Source organism: Callorhinus ursinus, unplaced genomic scaffold (assembly GCF_003265705.2).
Source record: "Callorhinus ursinus isolate GAN/ISIS: 27379988/994484 unplaced genomic scaffold, GSC_fseal_2.0 scaffold48, whole genome shotgun sequence".
In the NCBI taxonomy this organism is placed as follows: Eukaryota; Metazoa; Chordata; class Mammalia; order Carnivora; family Otariidae; genus Callorhinus; species Callorhinus ursinus.
In genome coordinates, this window is record NW_027397110.1 from 7,312,638 (window position 1) to 7,335,360 (window position 22,723).

Consider the following 22,723-nt stretch of genomic DNA (forward strand, 5'->3'; position numbering starts at 1 on the left):
CAGTAATACCCCAGTCACCTCTGTCCCCGACCCCTGGCTGCCACCAGTCTACTTTCTGTCTCTATGCATTTGACCAGTTTAGGAACCTCACATAGTGGAATCCTACAGTATTGGTCCTTTTGTGTCTAGTCTGTTTCCCTTAGCATAATGTCTTCATGGTTCATGGTTCATCTATGTGGTAGCCTTTGTTGATTTTCCTTTCTTTTTAAGGAATAATGTTCCACTGTATGGATATACCACATTTTCTTTATCCCTTCATCCGTCAATGGACACTTGGGCTTCTGGCCAATGAGTAATGCTGCTATGAATGTGGCCGTCCAAATATTTGTTCAAGTCCCTGCCTTTAATTCTTTAGTGTATATGCTCTGAATTAGAATTGCTGGATCATAGGGTAATTTTATGTACAGTTTTTGAGGAACCACTATCCTGTGTCCATAGTCGCTATACCATTTTTCATTCTCACCACCAACACACAAGAGTTCTAATTTCTGACATGCTCACCAATACTCGTGTATCTTTACAACCGCTCAGTGAGGCAGCATGGACAAGATTATCTCCACTTCACAGCTGAGACTACTGAAGTCCAGTTACTTGCCGAAGGTTATAGACTGGTGAGTTCACTTCATAGTCACCAGTCCAAACCTTTTGATATTTTTTTATTGAAATATCATTGATGGTATAACACTGTGTATGTTTGAGGGGTGCAGTATGTTAATTTGCTACATTTCTATATAGTGATATGATAACCACCATTTTAACTAACATCTCATGTCACATAATTATTTATTTATTTTTGTGGTGGGAACAATTAGGAGCTAGCCTGTTAGCACCTTTGAAATTGATACTACAGTATTGTTGACTCTCATCACTATGCCATGCATTAGATTTCCAGGACTCATGTATCTATCTCCTAGTTCCACGCGAGTACCCTTAAACAACATCTCCCCAAGTCCCCCGACCCCTGAGCTTCTGGTGACCACCATTCTACTCTCTGTGTTTGCAAATGTGGCTCTTTTAGACATATAACTGATATCAAACAGTATTTGTCTTTCTCTGACTTATCTCACTTAGCATAATGCCCTTGAGGTTCACCTATGTCTCAATTGGCAGGATTTCCTTCTTTCTCAGGGCTAAATGCCACTCTGCGTATGTATATGTATATGCCATTACTTCTTTACACATTCATATCTGTTGGCACGTAGGTTGTTTCCCAAACCTTTTGATTTTATAGTTTACTGTGACTACCACTTCATTTTGGTTTTGGTTTTGTTTTAGTTCTTCCTTCTGTCTCCGGAGCTTATCATACACAATAGATCTTCAATGCTTCATAAATGGGAAATGACTGAACTTAGGTTTAAGGATTATAGTTGGGAAGTGTTAACTGCTGCGTATTCTTGGTTTTGGGTTAATTTCTGTGTAGCCAGTAAGAAGGGTGATAAACATCCCTCTCAAAAATGTCAGGCTTGGGGCGCCTGGGTGGCTCAGTCGTTGGGCGTCTGCCTTCGGCTCAGGTCATGGTCCCAGGGTCCTGGGATCGAGCCCCGCATCGGGCTCCCTGCTCCGCGGGAAGCCTGCTTCTCCCTCTCCCATTCCCCCTGCTTGTGTTCCCTCTCTTGCTGTGTCTGTCTCTCTCAAATAAATAAAATCTTTAAAAAAAAATAAAAAATAAAAAATGTCAGGCTTGGGGCGCCTGGACGGCTCAGTTGGTTAAGCGTCTGCTTTCGGGTCCAGTCATGATTCCGGGGTCTTGGGATCGAGCCCTGCCTCGGGGGGGGGGGGTCCTTGCTCTGCGGGGAACCTGTTTCTCCCTCTGCACTCCACCCCCCTGCGCTTGTGCTCTCTCTCTCTCTCATAAATAAATAAAATCTTTAAAAAGAATAAATCTCACAATTCAAGGTTTTTAGTATATTCAGGGCTGTGCAACCATCACACTGTCAATTCCAGGACATTCTCGCCACCCCGGAAAGCAACCGCATACCTATCAGCAGTTGCTCCTCATTCTTCCCTTCACCCAACCCCTGGCAACCACTGATGTACTTTCTGTCTCTGCTTTGCCTGTTTGAGACATTTCATATAAATAGAACTATATAGGGGCACCTGGGTGGCTCAGTCGTTGGGCGTCTGCCTTCGGCTCAGGTCATGATCCCAGGGTCCTGGGATCGAGCCCCGCATCGTGCTCCCTGCTCGGCGGGAAGCCTGCTTCTCCCTCTCCCACTCCCCCTGCTTGTGTTCCCTCTCTCGCTGTGTCTCTCTCTGTCAAATAAATAAATAAAATCTTAAAAAAAAAAAATAGAACCATATAGTATGTGGTCTTTTGTGTTTGGCTCCTTTCACTGAGCATCATGTGTTCAAAGTTCATCCAGGTTCTTGTGTAAATCACTACCTCATTCCTTTCAATGGCTGAATACTATTCCATTGGATGGGTATCCATTTATCAGTTGACGGACGTGTCAATTGCTTATTTTTCAGCTATTATGAATAATGCTGCCATGGATGTTTGTGTACAGATTTTCGTGTGAACATATGTGTTCAGTTTTCTTGGGTCTATAACAAGGAGAGGAATTGCTAGGTCATATGGTAACTCTATGTATAACTAGTTTTTATGTTATGGACAGATATTTACTGAGATAAATTTTCTGCAGCGTACAAATCATTCTTATAAATATTTAACTTAAAAAATATTTTTTTTTGAGAGAGAGGGAGAGAATGGGGGTAAGGCAGAGGGAGAGGGAGAAAGAATCTTAAGCAGATTCCACACCTAGCATGGAGCCAAAGTGGGGCTCGATTTCATGACCCTGAGATCATGACCTGACCTGAAACCAGGAGTTGGATGCTTAACCCACTGAGCCACTCAAGCGCCCCTAAATATTTAACTTTTTAGAGGAACTGCTATAATTTTCCAAAGTGGCTATCCCATTTTACATCCCCCCGGCAGTGTGTGAGGTTCCATTTTCTCCACATCCTCACCAGCCTGTATCTTTGATACTAACCATCCTACCAGGTGTGAAACGGTATCTTATTGTAGTTTTGATTTGCATTTCCCCGATTACTAATGATGTTGAGCATCTTTTTGTTGTCGATAACCAACCTCTGTGCTCTGGAGCCAAAATAGAACACAAAGACAGTTTGGTGATAATTTTATTACTTTGCCAGGCAAAGGAGGTTGCAACAGGCTTAGTCTGCAACTGCAGACCAGGGGCACCTGGCTGGCTTACTCAGTAGAGCGTGCAACTCTTAATCTCCCGGTTGTGAGTTCAGGCCCCACGTTGGGGTGTGGAACCTACTTTAAAACAAAACAAAACAAAACTGCAGAGCTGCCTGGGGGTAAAAGGCTGAAGGGTTTTATAGGAAAATACAGGATCGGGGCGGTTTCGATAGGAATCTGGTATGTGCTGCCAGCCACGTTCGTCATGTCTTTAAGGTGGTCTCCTGACCAGCCCTGGCAACAGCCATCTGAGTCTCGTTACTAAGTATACATTGAGATCAGCGAGATGTCCACATGGATAAGAAGGGAGTTCCTGGGACAAAGGATCCACAGAAAAACAAGTTCAGGGGAGGAGGAGGAGGCATCAAGAATGAAAAGAGAAAACCTCGTTGAGTTTAAAGTCAAGCCTTGCTGAAGCATTCGTGCGTCCATCTTCATCCTCATGTATCTGCACTTTTCTTCTTTTTTTAAAAGTATTTTTTAATTTTATTCACTTGAGGGAGAGGGAGAGCGAGCAAAAGCAGGGGAGAGGCAGAGGCAGAGGGAGAAGCAGACTTCCTTTTGAGCAGGGAGCCCCATGTAGGGCTCGATCCCAGGATCCCGGGATCATGACCTGAGCCGAAGGCAGACGCTTAACTGAGCCACCCAGGCGCCCCGCATCCGTACTTTTCTATAGCAGTTTCATTTCCACTGCTTATGGGCCATTTGTATCTCCTCTGTGGGGAAAAATGCCTCTTCAAATCTGTTGCCCAATTTTTCATTGGGTTGTCTTTTTGTTGGGTTGAGTGTCAGAGTTTCTATATAGTCTCTTATCAGATATGATTCACGAACATATGATCCCATTCTGTGGGGTGTCTTTCACTTTCCTGATCGTATCCTTGGATGCACAAGAGGTTTAAATTCCGTTCAAGTACATTTTTTTTTCCCGGTTGCTTGTGCTTTAGGTGTCCTATGTAATCATGGATTACCAAGGTCATGAAGACCTTTACCTGTGTTTTCTTCTATGACTTGTAGTTTTAGCTCTTACGTTTTGGTCTAACGATCTATTTATTTATTTTTTAAGATTTTATTTATTTATTTGACAGAGAGAGACACAGCGAGAGAGGGAACACAAGCAGGGGGAGTGGGAGAGGGAGAAGCAGGCTTCCCGCGGAGCAGGGAGCCCGATGCGGGGCTTGATCCCAGGACCCTGGGGCCTGAGCCCAAGGCAGACGCCTAACGACTGAGCCACCCAGGTGCCCCTCTAACAATCTATTTTGAGTTAATTTTTGTATTTGATGTGAAGTAGAGGTCCAATTTCTTTCTTCTGTTATGTGGATATCCAGTTGTCCCAACACCATTTATTGAAAAAGATTATTCCTTCTGCATTGAGTTCTCTTGGCACCCTTATCGAAAATCAATTGACCATAAATATTTGGCTTTATTTCTGGACTCTGTTCCATTGATCTAAATGTCTGTCCTTATGCTACTACTGTTGTCTTGATTACTTTAGATTTGTAGTTTAAGTTTTGAAATTTGGAAGTATGAGTCCTCCAAATTCATACTTCTTTTTCAAGATTGTTTTGGCTATTTGGCTCCTTTGCATTTCCATACAAATTTTAGGATCAACATCTCAATTTCTGCCCCCCCCCCCAAAAAAAGCCAAAAGCCAGCAGATATTTTGGTAGGGGTTGCACTGAATCTCTAGCTGGATTTGGAGAGTACCTCTTCCCTAACAAATTAGTGAGGTCTTCCCAGTCTTCTGATCCCTGAACAATGTCTTTTCATTTATTTAGGTCTTTATTTTCTTTCAGTGTTTTTAGTTTTCAGTGTACACGTCTTATACTTTTTTTGTTAAATCTATTCCTAAACATTTTGTTCTTTTTGATGCTGCTCTGTGTGCTCTTTAAACAGGGCGACCTCACCATGAACGTTAACATTCCAGGAAACCATCCATCTGGAGACCAGCTTCCTAGTTTGTAAAAGGAGAAGCCTGGGGAAACTTATCTTTAGGATGCCTTGGTTTCTTTCTCCCCTTTCAGTTTTTAGTCTGTGTGTTGCATTTGCTTGGAGCAGGTCCCCTGTGTCACATGTATTAGTTTGCTGCCATGACTAGGGAGTCTCTACAGTGTAAGGGAGATGAAGGGTATGGAGGAGAAAGGCTTTGGAGCCCGAGACCTTTGACATTCTGGTAAGCCATATCCTGGCTGTGTGACCTTGAGCAAGTTCTCACTTGAGCTGCAGTCTTCTCATTGATCAGTTGGGGCTGTTTTTGAGGATTTCAGTAAGCTAAGTAAATGAAAGCACCTGAACACCACTTGTCCCCCTTGGGCCTATTTCCTAGATTGACGTGTTATAAACAGCTCAACTGGAGACTTGTGGCTCCTTTCGGCTCCTCCCAACTTTTCCTGGTGACAATTTTCAAATATACAGAAACATTGAAATCAGCTTCTTGTATTCCTGACTCTGGATTAATTCTTATCTTCCCCCTCCCTAGCACTGCCTCCGGCCTGGACAAGGACAGCTTCTACCCCGCACCCCATTTGTTTCTGCTCCCACTTTTCTCTTTGCAACATTGTAGGGAAAATGTACTTGAACACTTCAGCCCAGCTGTCTTTAAGCTGAAGAGGCTAGAGCTGTGAAAGCTGGATATTTACTGCTTGGAAATGGGTTAGAATTCTTGAGTGTTTCCCTGTTGAGGGCTCCGATTGATCCCGGGTCCGTAGTACTAGGGAGAAAATGGGGGGTCTTTCTCTAATAGGCATTCACCCTCTTCTGTAATCTGGTGTCAGCCAAGTGGACCTGAAGCTGTTTTCCCAACAGGATCTGACTCTTCTTTTCTGGGGGAGTTCCTCCTCACTCCTTTCCACCTTTTCCCATTCATGTTCCCTCCAAGATCTATTTTATTTTATCTAAGTAAATTGTATGCCACACGCAGGACTCGAATTTACAACCCTGTGATAATCACAAAACGGAGCCAGCCAGGCGCCCCTCCAAGATCCATTGTAAATACTATCCGTTCCAGAAACTGGCCCAATTTCCCTCAGCAGGTTTCCCCAACCCCATCTGTTCCCCTGCTTCTACCATCACCCCTTTCGGTTTTATCTCACTTAAGCATCCCTCCATCTTCTTGCAGCGTTGCATCTTGTGTGCCATCTGGCCTGGCATCTGATGTAGGTGCTCCAGGTGGATCTGCTGGACCACGGACCAGAGGCTGGTAGGCACTTGACACATTTTTCTGGGATGGTCTCTGATTAATGCTCAGTGTGCAAGTAAACCTTACATTAAGATACTGGTTATTTTTGAGACAATGTAAAATAGTAGAACAGATAGGTGTTTGAATTAAGCTACTCGAAGATCTTTCTTTAGCCCTTAGTAGACTTATCATAGTGTGAAGCTTTAGGACAGAGACAAGGCTTGCCCAGTGATGCCAAAGCCATTAGTAGTAGTCTAATTTTTCAGTTTATAGCCAACGGATATTCAGTTGGAGGGAGACCAGTAACCTCTTCATTCTTTAGCTACCTAGCACAATACTGGACTCGTTGTAATCTCTTAGGCTTCCAGGTTTTATTCCCACACATTTTCCTTTCTCACAACCTCATACCCCTCCCCCCCCATTGACTTCTTGGTTGGCGGGTAGCAAAACCAAAGTGTAACAGGCTAGGTAGCACCAAGTTCTGCTTTTTCAAGAAGTTACTTCTGACTTAGGCAGATACATGATCCCTCTGAGGTGCTCATTCTCATCCCTGTAAAATGAGGGGTGATTAGACCAGGTCATCCATAGGGAACCATGTTAGAAGGTTGTCCTCTATAAACCAGTTAACAGCTCATTTGTATCAAGTCAAATTAGTGAAATTGACATTTAGCTGGACCTTGGGTTTTTCCCTGACATTTGGATAAATTTATCTAAATCTATTTGTGAATTTACTTTCTGTGATACTTTAGGAAAACTGCAAGCTAGTGCTTTTGCTTTTTCCTCTGAATCCCATGTATCAGGCACTGACTCAAACTGACGCATTCTAAGACAAAGATGTGATAGCAAAGAAGTAAAACAAGGTCAGGTGTCTGTCTCACACAGTTTATTTAACAATAGGTAATAAGAAATCAAATTTAACAGTCTATACAGTGATCCAAAGTTCATATTTATAAGTAATCAACTTTAATTGCATGATTTACAACAGTTGAGGGTTTTTGCTTTCTATTTTCAAGTTTTACAGAAAGTGTGTCTGTGTGTGTGTGTGTGTGTGTGTGTGTGTGTGTGTATGGGGTGGGGGCAGGGTAAGGAGGAAGAAAGCAAGCAAAGAAGAAACCCCAGGGACATTTTGTATGTTAAAATCATCCCACTGGAATCGTTTCTTACCCTCTTTTTAATTTTTTCCTTTGTTAGATGTAAAAATAACGAAAAAAATTCTTTCAAGAAACAGAACCACAATTATAATACATCAATTTGGCAGCTGCCCCTGTATATTTTGAAAAAGTCATTTTTCTCTCTACATGTACAAATTATTTTAATACTTGAAGTTTTTACGCTCAGACTTACGGAATAGAAAATTTTCTGGAGCACAAAAGTTGACTTGAGGGGAGGAAAGGGGAAATTTTTTTTTTTTTTTTACATTTTTAAAAGAATGAACATCTTTGCACCCAGAGAAAAAAAAATTGGTATTTTAATATATATTTATATATATTTATATATATATAGAATGTAATTTTAAAGTAACATTAACCCCTTTTGTCCTCTGGTTTTAGAAATGTTCTAACTCTTCCATAAAGTGAGGAAAATAGGGAAAAATGTCAACCATCTGCACCAGTAAATAATAACTATTAATATTACATATTTTCATTAATTTAAAAAAAATAATAAAACCTATTGGAGGTGCAAGGCAGGAGCATGTGGTTGGCTTCACAGACCTCAGCCTCCTCCCAGTGCACACTTGAACCACACACACAAGGGGGAAAAAAAAGGCCGGTGGTAACCAGCCATAACAAAAATATATTCTTTGTATTCTATCATCCCTCAGGTTCATCTGGCATGTTTGCTTTAAACCACAAACAGCTACTGCACAGTTCTTATGTGTTCCACGGAAAATTGTCTTTTAGGCTAAGAAAGATTCAAAAAAATTGTTTTCAGTACAAAAAGTCTTGTTAAGAGAAAATAATTTTTTTGCTCCCAAAATACTACAAGGTGTCTCTAGTGTATGTCTAGTGTACTCTGTGAGAGGTTTGAATTCAAGTCTGAGTTATCGGTGCTGAGTCCCAGGTCCGTGGCGCTTGCACCATGGAGGTTTGCCATGCCTGGATTGCTAGCGAGCTGAGACAGCATTGAACTCTGGTCCGGGCTGGCAAAATGCCCTTGTTCCATGGGGTTGGCCTGGGCAGCTACCAGTCCAGGATGTGGAGAACTGGTCTGTGGGGAAACGTGGTGTGGAGAAGGCTGAGGCTGCATCCTTGGGGAAGGGCTGGAGTGGGGGGGCTGGGACTGCGGCCGCGGAGAAGGGACAGGCTGGGGAGAACGCACTTGATTGGAGAGAGAAGAAGGGATCTGCTGGCCTTGGAGGTGTGGGGACTGAGCCTGGCTTGGGAGCATATGCTGCTGGGGGCTCATGGGGTTGGGCTGAGCAGGGGACCCCATCTGTTGCTGCAGGAGTCGTTGCTGATACGCCTGCAGGCTGGCTCCTGCCTCTGCTCCCAAGGCCTGGGGGAGCTGGCCCATCTGCCCCATGCTCCCTTGCTGCATCTGCTGCATGTGATGCTGCATCCGCGGCTGCGGCTGGGGCTGGGGCGGCGGCGGCGGGTAGCCAACTCCCTGGGGTTGCTGGAACTGGTTATGGTTGGCCATCCCGGGCCCGATTCCGGGTCCCGCTCCCTGTTGCTGCTGCTGCTGCATCATCTGCTGCCGCCTCAAGATGTCTCGGAACTGCGAAGGCATGGCGTTGTGGTTCATGTTCATCTGCTGGGCTTGGGGGCTCATCCCTCCCATGGGTGGTTGGAGCTGCTGCTGCGGCTGCTGCTGGGGCAGGCCAGCCCTCTGGACGCCCGCTGGCATGGGGTTCATGTTCGGCATGGCTGCGTTAGAGTGTACCCCCTGCTGGCCTGGCATGGCAGGCGGCTGCAGCCCTGGCTGGCCCTGGGGCATGCCAGGCTGCCCAGGGAGGGGCTGCGGATTCGAGTTGGCATACTTGGCAGCCCGCTGCTTGATGAACGCAGCCAACAGCTGGGGGTTGGCGTGAAGGATACTAAGCACCTGTTGCTGCTGTAGGGGAGAGCTGGGAGACCTGAGAGTCCGCAAAAGGTTTTGTAAGGCTTGTTGAGACACAGTGCCTGGTTTGAGAGGGCTCACACCTACCTGGCCCAGTCCTGGCTGGGGAGCTATATTCAAGGGCTGACCATGCTGGGCCACTGACATCATGGCTGGCCTCTGCATCCCAGGCTGTAGCTGCTGGGGCTGAGGCAATCCTCCTTGGACCCACTGTGGCTGTTGCTGCATCCCTGTGGGCCCCATCCCTGGCTCCAAATGCCCACTGGGACCTCTGGCCATAGGGGGTGGGTTCATACTCATGGGGGCCATCGGAGTCATCTGGGGCATCTGGTGCTGGATTGGCCTTTGAAAAATTTGCACGTGGGCCATCTGGCGCTGCGTCTCAGCTGCCCTCTGAATCTGCATTGCCATTTCCACTGCAGCAGGCGGGGGCCCCGGCAGGGGTGGCTGAGCAGTCTGAGGAGGGGTGGGAGGTGTCACCTGGCCCGCCGCCTTACCCTGGGAGACAGGGCCAGCAGCCTGAGTCCTGGGCAAGTAGGGTGGCATGCTGTTGGGAGGGGTGGGCTGAGGCTGAGAGGGAGGCGGGGGCTGGGGTGTCTGTGGCGTGGCTGGCTGCTGGCCTGTTGGTGTGGTGGGAGTGGCAGGAGTTGGGGAGGGCAGGCCTTGCTGCTGCCCCACCACACCGGTCCGCTGCATGCTAGCCATCCTCCTGCGGAGCATCTGGGCCTGCTGGAGCCGGTGCTGCAGCTGCTGCTGCCGGAGCTTCTGCTTGATGTTGAGGCAGAAGGGCACCGGGCACTTGTTCTCCTGGCAGTGCTTGGCGTGGTAGCAGCAGAGGGCGATGAGCTGCTTGCAGATGGGGCAGCCCCCGTTGGTTTTCCGCTTGCAGCCCTTGGTGTGCTGCACCACCCGCTTCATCTTCTGGCAGGACGGCAGTGAGCAGTTGGCGTTGCGGCACTGGCAGGCGTGCACCAGGGACTGGATGCAGCGCTGGATGCTCAGGCGCCGAGAGTCTCCTGGGCTCTGGGTGGCTGCAGCCTGTTGGCTGTTGCTCTCGTCATCTAAGCCGAGACCAAGTTTCTCCATTTTGTGGTCGTGGTTTTTAGTGTTGTAGCAGGTGATGCACAAATCATAATCCTGGGGGAGAACAGGGGCAGTCAACTCTCCCAGATTTAAGTCACTCAAAAACATTTTGTGTATTCTGCTACGGCCCCGAAGCCCCCTTTTAGAGAAAGACCCTGCAGCTCCACCACTAGATTGTTAAGACCAGGCCCCTCCCCCTCTGCATGCCGCCTCACCACTGGCACCGAGCACAGGCCTGTGTGACAGCCGATCCTACTGCCTCTCGGGAACCCAGACACCCTCCCCCCGGCCCCCTGGGGCCTACCTCGCAGACAGTGCAGTGCCAGCGCGTCTCCACGTGGTGCTTGCACTCGTTGCAGGTGTAGACGAAGCGGTCCTGGCTCTGGGTGTGCAGCTCCACCAGCATGCACATGGTGGACCACTGGGCTCTTCGGAGGGAAGAGAACTCCAGGTGCTTGTCCCTTGCGAGGGTAAGGAAGGCGTCCCGCCCGTCCATGAGATCGCAGGGGATGAGGGGGTCAGGGTCGACGATGGGGGGCAGGGAGTTGGCGGCAGGGCCGGCGATGAGGCGGATCACAAAGAAGACCTACGGAAGAGACCGCCCCAGTCTGACTCTGGAATAAGAGCACCACGTGGCACTGGATCGACAGCAGCTAACGGGTGAGTCAAGCCGGATGCTCGCGAGGCTGCTCACAGACCTCTGGTCTCCTCTCTGAGGAGGACTACAATGGGCCTAAAATAAACATCTTATTCTCTCATTCAGTAATTCCTTCTGAATAAAAAGGGTCTGGGGATGATAGAGCATACATACAGTGGACATTTCACCTCAAAGTGGTCCACTCTGAGATCCAATCCATGGGTGACTCCGAATCTAATCACAAGGGAACAAGTCAGACAGATCCAAATTGAGGGACATTCTACAAAACGATTTTGGGCCTTCACTTTCAATAAAATGCCCATATTATGAATGAAAAGAAAGCCAGAAACTGAGAAATGGCAACTCAACCTGACACATAATCCTTGCTTGGAGCATAAGGACCAGACATTAGAGAGTGGCACGGGGGGAAGCTTCCCGAGTGCGAAGCCACAGTGTGGTTAAGGAGAGGAGGTCCTCTTTTCTTAGAAGGTGCTTGCTTAACTACAGATAAAGAAGGTGTAGAAAAAGGTTAACAACTGGTGAATCTAAGCGAGGGGTACGGCAGGGGGTCCGCTATGCAACTTTCTGTAAGTCTGAAATTTTGGGGATGGGAAAAGTTTGTGGGGGTGGAAATTTAGCAAAACCTTCTTAGTCCTTGCTGCAGAACAAGAAAAGTCTTGTTCGTTCAAGTCTGAAATGACACAACCACCCCTAATTCCCATAACCATTAGCATAAAGGCTACAACAGGAAGCTGATATTGCATGTCTATTTTACATTAATTAGTATGTAACTCTAAAGATGAAAAATGCAAAGGTACCTTCAAGAGATGAGGAACTTGTGAGTAACTGCTGTACTGCCCACTACATTCTACCAGTTTCTCAGAGACTGAAAATCTGTGCCAATTGGCAGTAACACATGTAATATACTTGGGCAGCAATATTTGAATAAAACAAGATTAAGACATCTCTAGAAAAAGAACAGGACAAGAGAGCGCACTGAGTAGAGACACCACCTGAACAGATGCCAAAAGTTAAAAGCATCAAGGGAGGACTGTGATGGGTGTTTGACCTTATAATATTGGGTTTAAGGTTGTGGCTCAAAGAAAGCAGTCCTAAAGCATGGAAGAGCATTGTGAAAACGTGATGCACAGGAAAGCACTGACTCTAACAAGCGGGGAATGACTCTAACAACTCATTTAAAATAGAGGTAAATAAATAAAACCATCTGGTGACTCCCTTGGAAATCTTTACTATGGCCAACCCTCCAGTAACAATTTTATTGAGTATTTCCGCTCTGTTACCCTCTAGCTAAGACAATACTCAAATTTAAGCTAAATTGACAACCTTAGATTCTAATCTCCAACAGGTATCCACTACTTACATCTTCAGACTAAACAAAGGCAGAAGACTAGATCCACAATTTAAGTCAAGCCTATTATAATACACTCTAGGGACCTTTCCCAACTATTTTGTTATGCCAGAATCTCGTGACACTAAATACTGCTCGAAATAGCTAATAATTAATTGTTGATAATATCAAAATGAGACACTCACCAGAACTCAGAAACCCTGAAGATTACAAACAGGGTTGGAAAAACTACGCTGATGCTTTTAATGCACGAGACACAATACACCACCACAGATTTATAACAGCTACAAATCAAAGAAACCTTACCACTTCCTGTTCTTGCCTCCCACTCTAGCTATCCTCTCTTCTTTCTTCTTAGTCTCGATTTGATTTCTTCCTTCTGAACTTCAAATGGTCGGGCGCTCACGTCTTAAACACCAGCCGTGGTGGGCAGTGTTTCAGACTTCCCTCTCCGCCTTGCTCCCCACAAGCGGCTACATCTTACCTCTTTGTGTTTCTCCATCGTGGCATACAGTTTCTGCGAGAGGTCATTGGATACGTTGGGCATGCCTGGCTTCTTCTTGTTGCCCCTACTCAGGCTGCTCTTGTTTTTGCTGGTTTTCTTATTATTTTTCTTTTTAGCATTTTTGCTGTCTCCCTTTGTCACCTGCAGGTTAGCAAGAGGGACAAAAAAACGTTAACATTTTTGTTAAGTGATATGAATAATACTAATGGTAAAAGGGTTCCTCTTCTCTTTGGAACTGGAGATTCTAATCTTCTGCCTCTACCAACTCTTTTCACAGACCCCCTTTTTTGACCTGTTACTTACAGTAGACTGTTTACTAAGGTTTTTGCACTAATTTTCCTCCAGTGAAGAATCCCTATACCAAAAGCCTTCAATAAGACAATGGCAGCCTTAGCTTTTTGACTAGAAGAGCCCCAATTTGGATACCACTCAGATCCATCCTATTCCAGATCTGGGGACAGGGCACAAGGAGTGGAAGGGTGGGATACCGAACATTCTAGAATTTTATGGGCCTACCGTAAAAAAACAACTTGAAAAGTCAATCAATGGATTCAAACTACAAGGCTGTGAGGAGTTTATAGGCTACTACTTAAAAGTGACTTTAGTTAGGTCAGACTCAATGGAGACCATGGTAGCTATGCTATGGGGAAAAGCTCCTCAGATGATCCCCCTACAAAGCCAGATTCTGGCCCAGGTCTGTTTTCCTATGGTTCAGAATGCTCTGTATGTTTATAAAGTAGTGTTTAAAAAAAAAAAAAGGTCCCAAATATTCAATCTGGATCTTTATGGAAAACACTTTTGCCAGCCCCCTGCTCTACATAGCTAATTTTCTATCAGTTTTTCAGGGTTTCCTTCCGTTTTCCACTGCCAGAAATCCAACGTTGCAGTTAAAAAGGGGGTCTGATGCTAAAAAGGTCAAAAATCACTAAAAGAGGACATTAATAACTTATCTAATCCAATTATTTCTTGGCCAATTTGAAGAGCTCTTTCACACCTGAGAGCTTTAAGACCAAGTCAAAGGCTGAAGCCCACTCGTGGATTACACAAGAGAATCAGGGCAGAAGCTGGAAAGGAAAACACAAAGCCCTTACATCTGTGCTCTCATTGCTGGTGTTTTCTTCTCGCTTTCGCTCTTCCTCCTCCTGTTCCAGTTCCTTAATGCTCTCTTCCAGAACATTGGGCCAGAAATCACCCTCAAAGTAAGGCAACTCCTTTGCACTTGTTAATCGATCTTCAGTAGCTTGTTTAAAAATATCCTGTGAAAACACCCCGGGACAAACAGGTATTTGTTTTTCTTTTCTCAATTTTTTTTAAAAAAGCATTTATCATTCAAAAGCAATCACAGCTAGTGGACACAAGAAACACAAAGGATTAAAACGTCTTCTGAAAGAAAAGTAGCAGAGATTTTATTGATGGCCCAGGGAGACATTTAAGTCCTAAACAGTGAAAACTCAAGGTCTGAAGTCAGCAGTTCTGGTTCTGTCTTTCCTCTGCCTGTGAGGACAGGGAGGTTACCTGCCTTTATAAAGCCGAGTGGGACATCTTCCTGCTAGGACCGAAGGCACAGGCGGAGGCACCATTAATCATGCCGTGGCCTTTCCTACTGCTGATAACACAATGCAGTGCAATGTGAGGAATGCCTGCCTTGTACCCATCACCCATCCCGACAGAGAAATATGTCCAAAACAACCCAAACCACAAATACTGGAAACTGCATGGCTACAGGCTGCTCTGCTGGGAAAACATCCAGTTCTTGCTTTTCTCCCCAGGAGTAAAAACAGATAAGAAACTTATCTGTTCAAGTTCTTATCATGAGACGCCCTCTAATCGTGAATGGCTATTAAGAATACGTTTTTCATCACATCTTTAAAACAGAGATTTGTTGATCTAAGACTCTTTTAAAACTGAGTTTTTCTTGCTTTGAAAAAGGAAGAACAAACAGATTTTTGTTAAGATAGTCAAATGGCAGACTACAGAGGAACAGGATCAGTCCTTGCCCCCCACTCCTCCTGACCTTGTAGTCATGGACGATTCGCTCAGACACGGCCTTGTCAAGCATCTTTTTGTACCACTCCTGCAGTCGCTTGGGCTTGGGTATCTTCTGGTCAGGAGGATGGCAATGGAAGATATAGTCGTCTCCCTCACTTGGGGGACAAGCCCAAATATGCCCTGTTGTATATCTAACAACACAGAGAGGTATAATATTGAAAACTTTATCGTCCATTCCAGAAAGAATGCTACAAGGTGGAGTCAGTACAGAAACCAGTGATTTCTTTCTAAGACAATACTAAGTGTACCATCCAGCATCAGGCCAGAACCCAGGCCTAACCTACAGCACTTACAGTGGGTCCACACTGTGAAGTTCTTGTTAGAGGCTAACCCTGGATCCCCAAATCCCACATTTGCATTTGAAGACCAAACAAAAGCTACAATGCAAAGGAACGTGGATGTGGATCCATTCCAACAAGAGAGTTAAACAGAATGCAAAATGTTAAGAGGAAGAAAGTGCAAGGTGAGGTGGTGAATATTCTCAAGCACATGTTTACCCTGAAGGTAAGGAATCAGACTCATTTATGTATCTCCAGACCTTAGTTTGCTTTTGGTTCTGAAATCCAGGTATGAAAGGATCAACTCCAGTTTCAGGTTCTGGCCCTAAATGAGTAACAACCTTCCAATCAAACTGTACCTAACAGCTCAACTGAACAAAATAAAACTAATCTGGAAGGAGTATGCCTAGGGTCAAAATACCCATTTCTGTCCAATTGGCAACACTGAGAAAAGGAAGCAAAAAAAGTCACCTATCTCCATGTTTTAACCTACGTCTCACCACAATACCACGGTGGTAATTAGTTTAAGACCTAATTAGTTTAAGCTAATTGTTTTTAAAGATAACATTTATCGATATGCTTACCCTAATTTCTTGACGTATTCTAAATATCCAATTAGAATCTCATGGTAGACTGCAGTCCTCAAGCATTTAGGACGGAAGAAATGAACACTGTCAAGGTATGATATGTAAACTCTCCTGTATCAAGTGGGGAGAAAGAAACCAAGTCAAGTCACATAAGGAGTTCTTGCTGATGTGGCTAAAAACACAATCTCTCTCTTCTGTGCTTTTTTCACCTCATTTACACTACACATCACACAGTCACAGTTAGATAAATGACAAGACTGTGCACCCTTTAGGGAACTTTCGTGAGCCTACGGCTCTATTATAGTCTCTATTATAGTCTCAGTACCCTGTAGTGCCTGAAGTATAGTATATTAGTATTTATGGATCCAAATGTATTCTGGCAGCATTCTTATTCTGGCCTTTATACTATTTTGGAAAGAAATTCTAAACCATATCCTAACTTTATTTGTGTGACATTCTTTCACATACTTCTCAGGCAAGGTACTTAACACAATCTAGATTTAAGCCATTTTCTGAAAAATAGTCTGCTTCCCACTTCCAATTTCAGGCTGCTGTTCATATCCCCTTCCTTATTGCTATGACTGCAGAAAAGCAGTCTTGAGCAGTGAGAATTTGCATTTCCATTTCCAAATCAAGCACATCAAATAGTTTCTTGCCCATAATGCTTTTTGCCTATTAAACTTCAAACCCCCACTCAAATTTGGAAGATAGCTGTGTTAAGTCCTACCTCTGGTTGGGTGGAGGGCAGTCAGAGCCATACTCTTGAACATGCATGCCAAAGAAGCACAAGTCAACACCGTCTATCTCTTCAAAGGCAAAGAGGGCTTTGGTTCGGTATGGAAAGGATTCTGCCATCTCTCCACTATCTACAAACCTACACAGTTCAGATTGGAAAGAAAAACCACAACATCTCATTCAGATCAGAATTATCAGCAGTAACTGTATTAAGCACAAGAGAAGAAAAGGGAAAATTACTGGATACCTTGCTTTCATGCCTGGTTTCACTTCCACAGTTTTGTCAGAAGCATGAACTACCCGAACAGTGACCTCTCCTGACTCAGGGTGATTTTGTCGCCTAAGAAAGTCATTCACACGATTCTCCAGAAAGGTACCAAGCCTGGTGGATGGCAACCCTAGAAACGAAGAAGTGAGAAGTTTGGCAATAACCAAGGTGCAAATTTATAATTGTTAAAAGCCTGACACTTCAATATCAAATATAATTTCTGCTTTTTCCGTACAAATAGGATAACTTGATTTTGTTAAAGCAATGTGGTGAATACTTGAAAACAATCTTTTTAAAAAAAAATATGGACTTCATGAATTTGTGTGCCATCCCTGCATAGGGGCTATGCAAATCTGTGTCATTCCAATTTCAGCCTATGTGCAGTTGAAGCAGACATGATAGTCAATTTAAAGTGTCTTCCACCCAACTTCTTTTTTTATTTATTAGAAAGAAAGCATGAGCGGGGGGTGGGGAGAGGGAGAAGCAGACTCCCCGCTGAGCAGGGAGCCCTAAGCAGGATTTGATTCCGGGACCCTGGGATCATGACCTGAGCGAAAGGCAGCTGCTTAACCAACTGAGCCACCCAGGCACCCCTCCACCCAACATTTTATTTGGAAAAATTTCCAATTTCAGAAGTTAAAAAATAGAACATGCCTCAACTACAGTAATATTTAAAAAAATAACAATGGTTGGGTATTATGAGAAACCTTACAAGAAAAAAAGCAATTTGTAGGTCAATAACAAACTGCAAAGCATCCCCAAAATTAAACCAAATACCAAATAATGTGATAATCTCAACTGTATGGTACAATCTCTGACTACAATTCCCCCCAGTCCCCAAGCAAGATAGGTCTGAAAGAAGCCTTGCTAATGGTATGGACCAAACTGAGATAACCACACATGGGATGGCAATTCTGGGTAGTATTTCTACATGTGGCCCCCAAAATGAAGAATTATAGGAGAAAGAAAAACACGTATCTTGCACATTTCAAATCCTGATCCTTTTAAGTAATCTCTACACCCAACGTGGGGCTTGAACTCACAACCCAGAGATCAAGAATCACATGCTCTTCAGACTGAACCAGCCGCCTAGCCCCTTGGATGGGTTTATTTTAACTATGCTTCACTTAAGTATTGCTAGGATTTACTTGTAAGAATAAAACTTACTTTTAGCAGAAAACTTATTTTCTTTCCTGGTTCGTGCAGATTTCTTTAAGCAGCCATCACAGACAAATCTAAAATGTAAACCAAGACTTTGCTTACACAGCTTAGATAAACATTTAAAGTTAACAATATTCTAGTAACACAATCTACCATATATATGTACCAAGTTAAAATTCAAAAGACAACCTGGGAGAAATATTTCTAAATATATAACATCTTAAAATAAGCAATATACAAAAAGTGTTTAGAAATCATTAAAGGAAAAAAAAAAAGAATAAAAAAAGCCTAACTGAAAAACAGTCAGAAAACCATGAGGAAATGTGAAGGGCATATAAACTGGTTGACATATGAAAATATGATGGACTACAGATGAAAACAGGAATTTCAGTTTGGCCAAAGTCTATATTCCTACTGGTAGGAATATAAATCAGTATGTTTTGAGTAGTACCAATAGATTTAAAAGGTAAACATTCTCTTTGTCCCAATTACATAAGGATGTGTGTAAGTAGAATTTCTTACAAAAACTTGAGAGCACATTAAATACAAAGTGACTGATTTCAAGTTGCAAGAATCACTGCAAGTCTTTTAACTGTTCTTCTTACCCAACTCTTTAATTAAGGAGAGCACTAAAAAGGCATATCTAAAGATAAGCCATATATATATCAAATGACTGTGATTTTTCCCTGCATGTTAGTTTCTAGAAATGTGTTAATTAGCCACCTCTTTCCTGTGATCCCCAAACCAGTATCAACAATCAAAGTAAAGAGCAGAGGATAGTGTAGCTATCCTATCTTTTTTCTTTTAAGTTTGTATTTATTTATTCATTTAAGTAATCTCTACCCGCAACATGGGGCTCGAACTCATGACCCTGAGATCAAGAGTCACATGCTCTTCCAACTGATCAGCCAGGAATCCTGAGATCCCATCTTAATGAATCACTTCATTCACAGACACCCCCAACCTTGGAACAGAACTGGGATCAACTCCATTCTTGGAGAGTGAAAGGAGACCCATAGTAGTAGACAAGTGTCACAATAGACAAAAATCCACTTACTGTTGTCAAAGTCTTTGATGATGTGCAACTTAAGTTACATGTGGAGAATATTCAGAAAAAGAACACGGGGCCCAAGAACAGCTTGTTTACTAAAGTCTGTTTGCAGTCATTTCTATGAAACTCTTTCACTGGACAACAGACATGTAACTTACTGTCCAACCCCTCAAAACATCAAATCCTAACCCATTTCACCATTTAGTAAACCATTCACAGCATGACATTTTCTCACAGGTAAGAACAGAGCTGCCCATGGACACCCTCTGTATCTTCTAATTTTCCTACTATAGCCAGTATAAGTAACACTCAAAATCTGGCAAATTTAATTCCTTCTAACAACTCTTGCTAGCTTCCAGGTGCTAGAGATTTCTTATCTCTACTGATAAATCTTTCAAAAAAAATATATTTTTAAAGATTTTATGTATTTATTTGACAGAGATAGCATGAGAGGGAACTCAAGCAGGGGGAGTGGGAGAGGGAGAGGAAGAAGCAGGCTTCCTTCTGAGCAGGGAGCCTGATGGGGGGCTCAATTCCAGGACCCTGGGATCATGACCTGAGCCGAAGGCAGATGTTTAACTGACTGAGCCACACAGGTGCCCCCCAAAATACTTACTTTTGATGTGTAATGATTACAAATGAATTTTATTTTTATTTTTTAAAGATTTTACTTATTTATTTGACAGAGAGAGACAGCAAGAGAGGGGACACAAGCAGGGGGAGTGGGAGAGGGAGAAGCAGGCTTCCCACTGAGCATGGAAGCCTGATGCAGGGCTCGATCCCAGGACTCTGGGATCATGACCTGAGCCAAAGGCAGATGCTTAACTACTGAGCCACCCAGGCGCCCCGACAAAATAATTTTAAATACCAGCAGAATAAAATATTTGTACATGGATTAAAATAAGGCATGCAAATTAACAGAAAGACCTGTATTTTTGGATTCTAGTTTAATGTTTTAAAAGTGAATTTTAAAATTTTTAAAAAATATTTTATTTATTTAACAGAGAGAGAGAGAGAGAGGGAGAGAGAGAGAAAGAAAGCGAGCACATACAAGCAGGGGGAGTGGCAGAGGGAGAAGTAACAGACCCCCAATAAGAAGGGAGCCTGACATGGGGCTCGATCCCAGGACCCTGGGATCATGACCTGAGCCGAAGACAGACGCTTAACAGACTGAGCCACCCAGGTGCCCCTAAAAGTGAATTTTAGTTATCTCTCTCAATCCGAAACTAATTTTAGAGACAGTAACTTTGAAAATATGATACCATCATTGCAAAGACAAAAACTTGCTATAATTCACAAAGAAAAAGTCTAGAAAAAATAGTAATGTCTCACCCAGATGGCCAGATGATTTCATGATGAAGGACACAGATCTGATGCATCTTTCTTCCACACTCTGTACATTCAACAAACCTAGAATGAAAAGCCAAAAAGTCAAGATTAGAACCAAAACTTTAACCAAATCAAAACTTTCCAACATTTCCCCTGATTCCTGACAATTTAAGACAGCCAAGATCACATCCAAAGAATTGAATTGTTTTTAAAAAACTCTTCAGTATTATAGGCAGAGCAAAATTCAAAAAAATTAAGTCATTGACTATGACAATTTTATTTTTATTTGAGAGAAAGTGCACGACACAGAACTTAAGCAGACTCCCTGCTGAGTGTGGAGCCCGATCACATGACCCCAAGATGATGACCTGAGCTGAAACCAAGAGTCAGACGCTTAACCAACTGCGTCGCCCAGGCACATCAAAAATTTTATTTTTAAAAGATTTTAAGTAATTTCTACACCTAACATGGGGCTCAAGCTTACAACCCTGAGATTAAGAGTCACACGCTCTACCTACTGAGACAGCCAGGTGCTCCTGGATGTGATAATTTTAAATGTGACTGTGGGCAGGCAGTAAAAAGTGAAAGATCACTGCTGCTTAAACTTCCAAAGAAGTCTGATGCCATTTGGATGCCTGGGTGGCTCAGTCAGTTAAGTGTCCGCCTTCGGCTCAGGTCATGATCCCAGGTCCTGGGATCGAGTCCGGGCTCCTTGCTCAGTGGGGAGGCTGCTTCTCCCTCAGCCTGCCGCTCCCCTTGCTTGTGCGCTCTCTCTCTGACAAGTAAATAAAATCTATAACGAAGTCTGACGCCATCCTACCCATTCTAGGAGTGCCCAGAGTACTAGCACGGTTCTGTACTCTCTGAGTGGCCTCACTACAAAGTAGGGGAGTATAAAGATGTTTGAAAATGCACAGGACAGGGATGCCTGGGTGGCTCAGTCGGTTAAGCGTTTGCCTTCAGCTCAGGTCATGATCCCAGGGTCCGGGGATCAAGTCCCGCCGTCAGGTTCCTTGTTGAGCGAGGAGCCTGCTTCTCCCTCTGCCTGCCACTCCCCCTGCTTGTGCTTTCTCGCTAATAAATAAAATCTTTAAAAAAAAGAAGAAAGAAAGAAAGAAAATGCACAGGACAACAGGAACGGAACACATGACACTCAGCACAGGTAGGCTGGAGCTTCACTTGGGCCTAAACTATTCAAGGGGATTTAGTGAAATGCAGACTTCCACATGCCCAGGTGCAAGGTGCACGTATGTTGTGTCGGTCTATCCTCAGACTGCACCAGCTATGCAAACAGAGAATGAAAGGAAGAGGGAATATCAAAGTATATGGACCATTCAAGCGTAACTACTTACAGTTCAGGATCCAGTGTGTCATTTTTTCTCTTGGAAAATTGTTCTTTATTTATTGTACTAAGGAGAAAAGAGGGACACAATGAGAAAATGCAATATGTAAAGATGAGCAATCTGACTACTATTCTAACCAAAGGAACAAATCTTGTAAAAGTGGATTATTTAAGTCTTCTAAGAAGATACTGAAGATACATTAAACAGGTATATTCTAGGCTCCCACACAATGTACATTTACATAAAGGAATGCCTACATTTTTGGAAAGGACTTTATAATCTATTTCCTCTTAGAGGAAATGGAGAACCCAGGAACTTATAAAGTCTTGTCTACTACTCTTGGTATTAGGTTTTTATACCCTTTTTTTTTTAAAGATTTTATTTTTAAGTAATCTCTACACCCAACGTGGGGCTTGAACTCACCACCCCGAGGGTCAAGAGTCTCTTGACTGAGACAGCCAGGTGCCCCCAATATTTACACCTTTTAATATTTTAATGTTAGTGAGCTATTAAAAATTGTATATATGTAGGGCACTAAACCCCTATTTAAAATTAATATTCATTTCTCAGGGCAGTCTAGTCAACATTTTATATTAATAAAAAAAATCTCAATATTAAAAATACATATTTCAGGTTACTTATCGTTACCCAGAGAAGTCATTTTAAAGGGTAAAAATTCTTTATAATATTCATTTTAAAACTTTCACATGGCCTATCCCCAAATCTAGCACACCACATTGCTCACAGCCTTAGAGAGCTAACGTCTTAACCTTCTCTACCTAGAATAAACTTCAGGAGGCCCAACTTTGACTACTGTTATTCCTCCTCACAAAAATGAGGACATCGCCACATTTAAACTCTTTCCTACTAGGTATAGCCTAGAGATTC

At 43.5% G+C, this 22,723-nt stretch overlaps 1 protein-coding gene, 1 long non-coding RNA gene and 1 pseudogene across 4 annotated transcripts in view; 1 reads left to right on the forward strand and 2 right to left on the reverse strand.

Moving 5' to 3' along the window:
* Positions 1–6,535, forward strand: part of LOC112831546 (uncharacterized) — a 50,757-nt gene extending 44,222 nt beyond the window's left edge. For both annotated transcript variants that reach the window (XR_003210175.2, XR_012375313.1), the window contains exon 4: positions 6,321–6,535. This is a non-coding gene — a long non-coding RNA (uncharacterized lncRNA). The remainder of the gene's footprint in view (positions 1–6,320) is intronic.
* A 713-nt stretch (positions 6,536–7,248) lies between these two features.
* The window catches only part of EP300 (E1A binding protein p300), an 84,922-nt gene continuing 69,447 nt past the window's right edge, over positions 7,249–22,723 (reverse strand). For both annotated transcript variants that reach the window (XM_073882715.1, XM_025882305.2), the window contains 11 exons: positions 21,845–21,901; positions 20,496–20,573; positions 18,119–18,186; positions 16,931–17,081; positions 16,676–16,822; positions 15,946–16,059; positions 15,049–15,214; positions 14,126–14,290; positions 13,014–13,175; positions 10,828–11,109; positions 7,249–10,577 (listed from right to left, as the gene is read on the reverse strand). In XM_073882715.1, the coding sequence (XP_073738816.1) occupies positions 8,373–10,577; positions 10,828–11,109; positions 13,014–13,175; positions 14,126–14,290; positions 15,049–15,214; positions 15,946–16,059; positions 16,676–16,822; positions 16,931–17,081; positions 18,119–18,186; positions 20,496–20,573; positions 21,845–21,901 (3,595 nt within the window). In that variant the 3' untranslated portion in view covers positions 7,249–8,372. The remainder of the gene's footprint in view (positions 10,578–10,827; positions 11,110–13,013; positions 13,176–14,125; positions 14,291–15,048; positions 15,215–15,945; positions 16,060–16,675; positions 16,823–16,930; positions 17,082–18,118; positions 18,187–20,495; positions 20,574–21,844; positions 21,902–22,723) is intronic.
* Positions 17,247–17,346, reverse strand: LOC112831557 (U6 spliceosomal RNA; annotated as a pseudogene).